Source organism: Callospermophilus lateralis, chromosome 8 (assembly GCF_048772815.1).
Source record: "Callospermophilus lateralis isolate mCalLat2 chromosome 8, mCalLat2.hap1, whole genome shotgun sequence".
In the NCBI taxonomy this organism is placed as follows: Eukaryota; Metazoa; Chordata; class Mammalia; order Rodentia; family Sciuridae; genus Callospermophilus; species Callospermophilus lateralis.
In genome coordinates, this window is record NC_135312.1 from 20,019,844 (window position 1) to 20,030,649 (window position 10,806).

The 10,806-nt window shown below is 32.1% G+C and overlaps 1 protein-coding gene across 2 annotated transcripts in view; it reads left to right on the top strand.

Annotated features, from left to right (window-relative positions):
• Tbc1d19 (TBC1 domain family member 19) overlaps window positions 1-10,806 on the top strand; it is a 139,955-nt gene that overhangs the window by 76,397 nt on the left and 52,752 nt on the right. For both annotated transcript variants that reach the window (XM_076864836.1, XM_076864837.1), the window contains 2 exons: window positions 4,329-4,367; window positions 6,411-6,523. In XM_076864836.1, the coding sequence (XP_076720951.1) occupies window positions 4,329-4,367; window positions 6,411-6,523 (152 nt within the window). The remainder of the gene's footprint in view (window positions 1-4,328; window positions 4,368-6,410; window positions 6,524-10,806) is intronic.

Here is a 10,806-nt window from a genome sequence, read left to right on the forward strand (position 1 = left end):
TAATTATCAGAGTTCAGCTAGGTTTAGTCTTTTTATTTGAAGTTCTTTAAAATAATTCTGAAAATTTATTAGACATGTAAGTTGCTACATGGGCAAAATCTTCCTCAGCAGCACTCAATTTCCCTCACTGGCCATCATCATCTATTTTTGTTTTCATATCACCAAGTTAAGTGAACACTAGTGTCTTCCTCAGGTAGACTTAGGGTTTCAAAGTCATGTCTTTTAAACTTTAATCATCTAGATAATTTCTGTATTCATGGGATACAAGTACATTTCATGAAAAAAATAGAGTGGCATTTAGCAATAATAAGATTGAAGTAGGCTGGGATTGTGGCTCAGCGGTAGAGCGCTCACATAGCACATGCGAGGCCCTGGGTTCGATCCTCAGCACCACATAAAAATAAATAAACAAATAAATAAATAAAGGTATTATGTGCAACTAATGAATATATATTTAAAAAAAGATTGAAGTAAAAATTGACTTAAAGTATGGAGGCCCATGATGTGGAAATAATACAGGGCAGGGTTAGGGGACTTACTGTTCTTTCTTTTGTTGGTGGATAGCTACATGCCTCAGACAAGTTGCTAGTATCTTTTAACTTGTTTCTTCTCCTATTAAATAAAGAAGTTGGCTATTGATTATTACTATTATGATAGTAATATAATAATAATAAATGGCTATTTTAGCACATCCTGTTTTATATATATTATCTCATTTTAACCACCTAGCAACTTTTAAGATATGTGTTACCATTTTTTAAAACTTCAGTAATGGATAATGAAGCATATATGTCATCAGAGGGGACAGTTCAATTAATTTGTACAAATTCAACACAATAAACAGAAGCTCCTCTCCCAACCTCTTTTAGTCTTTATCTTTTTTGTGTGTGTGTGGTACTGGGGATTGAACCCAGGTCAATCTTTATCTTTTATTTCAATAACTACTATTCTGATTTCTAGCAGACATTCTTAAGTTTTGCCATTCTTGGATTTTATATGTATGAAGAACATGATGTTTCTCTTTGATGTCTCTTTTTTTAATGTTTTATTTGTGAGATTCAGCCATACTGGTATTCATTTCTTGTATGTATTTGAGGGTCACTTTCCTGCTTTATAGTATTTCACTGTATCTTTATATCACTTTTTTCCCCCCATCTATTGCTGATAAGTATTTGAGAAGTTTTAAGTTTGAGGCAATTATAAATAAGGCTACTCTAAATGTTCTAGCATGTATCTTTTGGTGAACATACCATTGTCTTCAGTTGAGCATGTACCTGGGAATGCAGTTTTTGTATCCTAAGGTTTATGTATGTTTAGCTTTAGTAGATAGCTGCTAGGGAGTTCTCAAAGAAGATGATACTTAGTTTATACTTCCACGAACAGTGCAAGAGAGTCACAGTTACTACATCCTTCCTAATGTATCCCGTTAGTATATCCCATCTTCTTTGTTCTAGTCATTCTGGTGGTGTATAGTGATATTCATTTCTTGTATCATGTGAGGTAGTTGAAGAAGTAGAGATGTTAAGTAACTTGCTCAAGGTCATAAAACTAGTAAGTTGTGGATTCAGGATTCAAAACTAAGCAGGTTGTCTCCAAAGTGTAGTATACTATGCTACCTCCCTCCTGCTACCTTTGCTAGCCTTTTTTTATTTTATAAGAATAAAATATACTTTTGTCCATGGCCAATGATAGCCAGGTATAAGAAAAGGAAAGAAAATAGTAACTTGACCTGAAATTATATTTGTTTTTCACTTTTGAAGTAATTTTTAAGAATTACTTAAAATTATAATAAATGTTATAGGAACACAATACTTAGAAAATAGATTTTGCTTCTTTGATTCACTTGTAATACAACAAATAAGTATAGAGACCTCGCTGTGGGCCAGAAACTGGTGAGTAGATAGATATGAGACAATCTCTGCTCTTAGGGAAGATAAGGTGATAAATGACATAGAAGGTCACTGTGGTATTTGCTGTTGTTATGTAGAAGGGGCAGTTGAAGCAGGGCTCTACTTACTAAGTCATACAAAGTTATGACCTTTCATGCACAGTTAATTCATTTGAGAAGGTTATTTACTGTCCTGGGATCTTCCAATACTGTCCTGGGATCTTCCAAATTCAGTTATTAGCTCTTTCTTCCTCAGAAGGTAGGGAAAAGGAGGAGAAAAGGAAGTTGAACAACTGATCTTTCTCTGGGGTGGGGAAAGATCAAAAATTTCTCACCTTCAGCGGGCTGGGGTTGTGGCTCAGTGGTAAAGCATTTGCCTAGCATGTAGGAGGCACTGGCTTCAATTCTCAGCACCACATATAAATAAATGAATAAAATAAAGGTCCCACAACAACTAAAAAAAAATATTTTAAAAAAAGTTCTCCCCTCATAATCTTCATGATCTTATTCTTTGTTTTGCTATAATTTTAAAATAACTTTTATAGATGTATAATGTACTTGCTTTAAAGTACACAGATCATTAAATATGTCAGTGAATTTTTACAAAGTGAAAACATTTATGTAACTTCCAACCTGATCAAGAAAAGAATGTTACCAGCATGCTAGAAAACCCCTTAGCTACACTTCTAGACTCTACTCCCCTAAGGGTAACAACTATTGTGACTTCTAGCATCATAGGTTAGTTTTGTCTGTTTTTGTACTTTATAAAAATGGAATCATACAGTATGTACTTTTTGTGTCTTTTTGTTTAATGTTGTTTGTAAGATTCATAATGTTGTGTAGAATTTTATAAACCACTAATTTTCTTTTTTTATTGATTTTTTTAAAAAATAAATGACAGTGAAATGCATTACAATTCTTATTACACATATACAGCACAACTTTTCATATCTCTGGTTGTATATAAAGTATGTTGACATCAATTCGTGTCTTCATACATGTACTTTGGATAATGATGTTCATCACATTCTACCATCGTTGCTAATCCCCTACCCTCTCCCTTTCCCTCCCTCCCCTCTTCCCTATCTAGAATTCATCTATTCCTCCCATGCTCCCCCCTTCTTCCCCCATTATGAGTCAGCCTCCTTATTTCAGAGAAAACATTCGGCATTTGTTTTTTGGGGATTAGCTAACTTCACTTAGCATTATCTTCTCCAATGCCATCCATTTACTTGCAAATGCCATGATTTTATTCTCTTTTATTTCTAAGTAAAATTCCATTGTGTATAAATGCCACATTGTTTTTATCCATTCATTTATTGAAGGGCATCTAGGTTAGCTCCACAGTTTCGCTATTGTGAATTGTGCTGCTATAAACATTGACGATAAACCACTCATTTTCATAGCTGTATTGTAATCCACTGTGTGTATATCACTATTTATCTTGTCTATTGTTGATAATCATTTCAGTTGTTTCCACTATTTAGTTTTTATCAATAGTGTTACTATGAATATTCTTGTACTGTCTCTTTGTTTACATATCTGAGAGATAATTGGTAATTATCATATGATGTACATAAGTTCTGTATTAGTACATACTGCCAGTTTTCCAAAATGATTGTACCAATTTATACTCCCATCAGCTTTGTATGAGAAGTTCAACTTGCTCCATATTTCTTTTGCATTGAGAATTATCAGTCATTTACATTTGTGATTGTGTGTTTCACAATAGTTATAATTATATTTCTTTGGTAACTAATGTGGTCAAGAGGTTTTTCACATGTTTATTAGACTCAAGTTATTTATTAGACTCATGTCATTTTCTATCACAAGTTCTTTGTGTATTCTGGGTGTTAGTCTTTGCTAGATATATATATTCTAAATATATTATTCCTTTGGGACTTAATCTTTCACTCTCTTAATGTTGGTTTTTGGTGAACAGAAGATGTTTTAGTTTAATATAGTCTAGTTTATGAGTCTTTTTCCAATATGATTGATACTTAAAAAAAATAGTCTTTCCTGTAAAATCTTTTTAAATGACTTTTGTATAGTGGGATTTTACCTGTATAAGATATACTATTGTTATATATATTCTTTACCAGTAGATTTAAGAAGAAGTATGACTATATAAAGGAAGTTATCAACAAATTTTAGTTTGGGGATTGTTTTAGGAAAAAAAATCAAGGATGGATATGAGAATAATACTCTGTTTTAACAAAGGGAAAATTAATTCACTGCTTTTTCTTCTGACTAAATATATGAACTTACCTTTAAACAACTTAGAAAAAGTTTTTTCTGTGATTAGAATAAATATTATTGTTATTTTCTAAGAAGCCATTCAATTTTAAAATAATTGAAATATAACTACCAGAAGCTCTTATTCTAAATGTGGTTTATCACATTTGTGTCTAATAATTTTATTTTCTTTTAACATTATTAGAACTTTTTGAAAATGAACATGTACGTATTGGGCAAAAAGGTAAGCTTTTAGCAAGTTATTACAATTTCTGAAAAACGGGACAGTTTAAGTAAATGTCTCCATAAAATACCTCCAACTGAAATTTAATCTCTGAAAAGCTAAAAACCTAAGTAGGAGTAATATTAAACAATGCAGATAATCTGATAGTGATCTTTATTTGTATCTTTATGTTGAAGGAAATGCATCATTTTAGTCTCATCAATAAATGTCAGATAAAGATGTGCACAGTTGGCTCACTGAAGACATACAGACACACGTTCTTCAGTACATTAAAACTAGCAGCAGTAGAATTTCATTTTATAATCAAAGGGGCAGGTTTTTTCTTTGATGCCCCCACACACCTCTCATTAGTGTTAATGAGAATGTGCTCCTGTATGTTCCTGCTGGCTGTCACAATGGTTAAGAACTTAATAACTGAAGCAGCTTTTTTGTATCCTGGAGAATAATTCCCCCCTTTCTTTTGATGATTCTTTTCCTTGTGTTTATAAATCCCATTGTGTCTGTGAACTCTGAAGTACAGATACGTCTTTGTGTCGAAGTGTACCTTCTATAACAGTTATCTACCAAATTCCTTAGTTCAGTTTTTCAAAATTATATTTAAATGACTTCATTTGTGTGATTTGACACTTTCATTAAACACAATTGAAAATTAAAGAATGTTTCATCTCTTTATTTTATATGATCCCTTTATTCTAGTCATGCCATTTTTGTTTAGTAAGAGATTTTTTTCCTCTTTGAAGAGAAATATAATAAAATAGTACTGTTAGACATCAACTATTGTCTAATGTGTCTTATTTTTTGTTTGTTTTATTTTTTGGTCCTTTATTTACTCAGTGAATCACCCATATTTTCATTAAAGAAAATAAACATGAAAGTTTATGACAAGTTGCTAAACTTGCCTGCTTAAGAATAATTTTGGCCGTCTTAAAATTTCGTCAGATCTTTGTTTTTCTCCTTTAAAAATCCCTCTTTATATTGATTTTTGGATTAGCTAAAAGTCATCCAATAGAATGGATAATTTACATTCTTATATAGCCCTTAGTAATGATACTTCATGTATAGTACCATTTACAGGTATTAGAACTTTCATGATTTACTGGAATGTGTAAAAAAAAAATTAAGGGTCTATAGATATAACTTTACTTGATCATAGAGAATAAAAATTTAACACACACACACACACACGCACCATTAGTAGTTTTCGATCCATGGAACTATAGTTAAAGCAATGTATTCTCAAGGTACCTAGATTTAAAAGCTTTTGTCAGGCTGGGTAGAAGCTAGAAAATCTGAAGACTTGACACTTTTAGGGTTATAAATGGGGCAATATAAAAAATCTAGGGATCCAAAGGAAGAAAATGCCGGATTTCTGTTCTCGTGACTAAAATGCTCAGGGGTCACTTTAGTCAAACTGGGCTAACTGGGCTGCACGAAATAACCACACAAAAGACACAAATACCTTTTTCTTTGGGATCGCTGTGACGGCTCCTCTGACCTTAAGGGTCCACAGAAAGAGAGAGAGCGAGAGCATGCGCTGACCCCTTTTATTGAGGAGAAGCTATTCAAATGAGGCAAGGGGACAGGTTTCAGGGGGCTGAGTATCTTCATGATGTCCACTGTCAGCAGGTTGACTGACACCTGGGTAGGCCACACCCAAGGACACAGTAAGAGAAGGAGACACACACAAGGCACTTCCATGGAAGATTCTATCCTAAACAGGGCAAGAGGTTAGATTACAAAGGAACAGGTGAGCATAGCTTCACCCATGGGGCTGTAGCAAGACACACCCATGCACGAGACACCGACCCTCACACCCAAGAAGGATGCCACATTTCTGTGACTGAGCGCTTCAGCACCCAGCCAGGGAGTGTAACTCAGTTATGTGTAAGGTTGACCTCCTACAAGAAAAGGTGTAATTATTTATATTTTAATAATCTTTCAAATATAAAGATTGTTAGCTTCCCAAAAGATTTATAATTAAAGATTTAGTGATGCTTCTTACATTATGAATTTTCTAATGAGATTTTAATGTACCTTTGACAGTTCTAGCAGAACAAGATAGTGCTGCTGCTCAACAGTACATCAGACAAGGCAGTCCCACAGCACTAAGAGCTGAATTGTGGGCCCTCATTTTGAATATTTCCAGTCAACCTGAGGTAAGATGAAAAAATGACGAGTCACATTTGAGCTATTAATGTTTATTTTTTAAAAATCAATAATTCAAAATGGAAACTTTTGTTTCTTAGTCTGTTATTTACCCCGCCCCCCATTTTCAAAATCACTGTAGTTTTAGGTTCTAAGACAAAACTTAACATGTAACTTAATCAGTGTTCTTAACATAGAAGGTTTTGTTATGTGATCCTATATATTTCCAACAAAACCATAAGTAACATTTTGAGAAGTAGAATCTGATAATTTAGATAAATAAAGGTGTGTGATAGAATGGAAATGTTAGAATAGGAAGAAATAAAGAAGGGCAACTCAGTATTAAAAGTAAATGAATGATTTGTTCTTATATTTACCTTTAAATACGTACTATTCTCATGGTTATAAAATTTGACAGATTATATAGGCATATTATTTTTCCAAATCTAAGAACATTTTATTTTATGAAGTATGATGAATATGAAGGGAATTCACCAACAGACAGGTATTCAATTTAATAAAGGAAAATTTTATAAGACATTGATTCTTCCTGAAATACTCTTAGTGGATATATCTATAACTGTCTAGCTAGCTATACTAAACATGTCTATCTAGCTTACTAAACATATATCATTGAGGAAGTTACTTAAGTTTCTTCAAGCCCATACTTACATATATATCACAGAATAATCGTGTCAGGTATACAAAATAATGTATGTGAGTCTTTTATCACAGTGCCTGGCAAGTAAATAGTCACCACTAATGGTATTAATAATTACATATTACATTTAATTATGTTAAACTTAATTATAATTAGTAATTATGCAGACTTTAAGAAAATAAAACATTAATATATATTATAAAAGATATACTTTTGCCATTGCAAATTTTGAATTCATGTGTATATTTATTTATGTATGTGTATATTTTTAAAATCTCTTATGAACAATGCTGTCAAAAATTATGTTTCCTTTTTAAAAGTATAACACTAGTGATTTATTTTTTTTAATTTTTTTGTTTTAATTAATTATACATGATAGTAAAATACACTTATGAACTTTGATATATCATACATAGATGGGATATAATTTCTCGTTTTTCTGAGTGTACATATGCAGAATCATATTGGTCATGTAGTCACATATATACATACAGTAATAATTCTGTTTCATTCTACTATCTTTCCTACCTTCCATCCACTCCCTTTCCTTCCCATCACTTCCCTCTACCTAACCTAAGGTAACACTATTCTTCACTGGTGCCCCCTGCCTTATTGTGAATTAGCATCCGCATATTAGAGAAAACATCAGGCCTTTGGTATTGTGGGATTGACTTATTTCATTTAGCATGATATTCTCTAGCTTCAACCATTTACTGGCAAATGCCATAATTTTACTCTTCTTTAAAGTTGAGTATATTCCATTGAGTATATATACCACATTTTCTTTATCCATTCATCTATTGAGGGATACCTATGTTGGTTTCATAGTCTAGCTATTGTGAATTGAGCTGCTATAAACATGATGTGATTGTGTCACTGTAGTATGCTGATTTTAAGTCCTTTGGGTATAAACCAAGGAGTGGGATAGCTGGGTCAAATGATGGTTCCATTCCCAGTTTTCTGAGGAATCTCCATTCTGCTTTCCGTAGTGGTTGCACCAATTTGCAGTCCCACCAGCAATGTATGAGTGTACGTACCTTTTTCACCACATCCTCACCAACATTTATTGTTGCCTCTATTCTTGATGATTGCCATTCTGACTGGAGTGAGATGAAATCTTAAGAGTAGTTTTGATTTGCATTTCTCTAATTGCTAGAGATGTTGAACATTTTTTTATATATTTGTTGATCAATTGTATTTCTTCTTCTGTGAAGTGTCTGTTCAGTTCCTTAGCCAATTTATTGATTAGTTATTTCTTTCTTTCTTTTTTTTTTTGGTATTAAGTTTTTTGAGTTCTTTATACATCCTAGAGATTAAAGCTTTATCGGAGGTTTATGTCATAAAGATTTTCTCCCAATCTGTAGGCTCTCTCCTCACTTTATTGTTTCCTTTGCTGAGAAGAAGCTTTTTAATTTGAATCCATCCCTTTTATTCTTGATTTTACTTCTTGCGCTTTGGGAGTCTTGTTAAGGAAGTCAGATCCTAGGCTGACATGGTGAATATTTGTACCTTTTTTTTCTTCTATTAGCTGCAGGGTCTCTGTTCTGGTGTATAAGTCTTTGATCCACTTTGAGTTGATTTATGTGCAGGGTGAGAGATAGAGGTTTGATTTCATTTTGCCACATATGGATTTCCAGTTTTGCCAGCACCATTTGTTGAAAAGGCTATCTTTTCTCCAGTGAATGTTTTTGGCACCTTTGTTTACTATGACATAACCATATTTATGTAGGTTTGTCTCTGTGTCCTCTATTCTGTATCATTGGTCTACAAGTCTATTTTGGTGCCAATACCATGCCTTTTTATTACTGTAGCTGTGTAGTATAGTTTAAGATCTGGTATTGTGATGCCTCCAGCTTCACTTTTCTTGCTAATGATTGCTTTAGCTATTCTAGGTCTCTTATTTTTCCAGATAAATGTTGTGATTGCTTTTTCTACTACTATGAAGAATGTCATTGAGATTTTAATAGGAATAGCATTAAATCTGTTTAATGCTTTTGGTAGTATGGCCATTTTGACAATATTAATTCTGCCTATCCAGGAGCATGGGAGAGCTTTCCATCTTCTATTAAATTTCTTTCTTTAGTGTTGTGTAGTTTTCATTATAGAGGTCTTTTGCCTCTTTTGTTAGATTGTTAGATTGATTCCCAGGTTTTTTTTTTTTTTTTTTTTTTTTTTTTGAGGCTATTGTGAATGGAGTAGTTTTCCTAATTTGTCTTTCAGTAGATTCATCGCTGATGTATAGGAATGTGTTTGATTTATGGGTGTTAATTTTATATCCTGATTTATTTAAGAGAAATTTTAGACCAAATGATATTGTTGGATATTCTCTGATGCTAAATTTTGGACTACTTTGTTTTTCAGTGTGCGCTTTTCATATTCATAATTTGTTACTCCTACTATATGCATTTCTAGAGCTTATACCAAATACTCTTTAAAATGTTCTGTTTTTACTGGTAATCACGGAATTGTATAAATACTTATGTATTTTAGAGTATAAATTAAAATATTAATATAAAGTTTGTCCCTTATCAACTATATGTTATAATATATTATAGTAAAACCATATGTTATAATTTTGACTCTCCCATCCATGTTTTTCTCTCATTATACTAAAAACTGCTGAGACTAAACAGTGTAGAGTGAGAAGTAGGAGGACTAGTTTAATCACAAGGTAACACTTTTAGCTTGGCCAAATCTTATTTTTTTAACTGTATAAATAAGAGAAGCATACTAGATATCTGTATTTCCTAACTCCTTTCTAGTTTCACATCCTCCTGAATTTTTCCTCTAGAATTAAAGATATATTTTGTCAATATCACTATTATATGTCTCATGTTGCAGGCATTAATTTATTCACAGCATTTTATAGTGCCTTGTCTTCCAGGAAACCTTTCCTAATTCATATGGGTAAGTAGGGGTCCTGGTAGGAATACAGATGATAACTGCATATCTTCGTGCTGCTCTGGGGCAGCAAATTGCCCTTTAACTGGTTTAACAGATATTTTTAGATCTTCAAAAATTATAATTGGGTGGAAAAAACATTTTTCCCTTAATTCAATTTACTATTTATATCCATTTGTTAGGAAACTCAAAATTTTAAATCCACATAATAATTTTATTTTGAATAAACATTGAAACTATAAGGTATACAATTCTGCCCATGTATTGATAAAATATATTAGACAATGGTTGATTATAGTAAACAGTAGCATAAACTCAAATTCTGTGAACTCTATCTGAACTTATGTCTAAATCACTTGATAACCAAGGTTTAAGTTTAACCTAAATTTCTCTGAGATCAGGAAACTCATCTCTCTGAATTACTATTATATCTCTATGTTCTAACCTGGAATATTAAACATCTGATAATTTTTAAATGAAATATACTAAAATTTTACATTTTACTTAGGTATATGATGTGATATACAAAAAATAACAAAACATAAAATATTTACTTGTCAAATATCTATATACGTAATTAGACAATATAATTTACATATGTAAATTTAGCATCATATGTAATTGTGTAATTCTTATGTCTATAGTATCTTTGTTGCAATGTCAATTATCAATAAGTTCTTTTAATTCACTTTGTATTTTAATAGGTAATAAAGTCAGTGTAAAGGGATATGT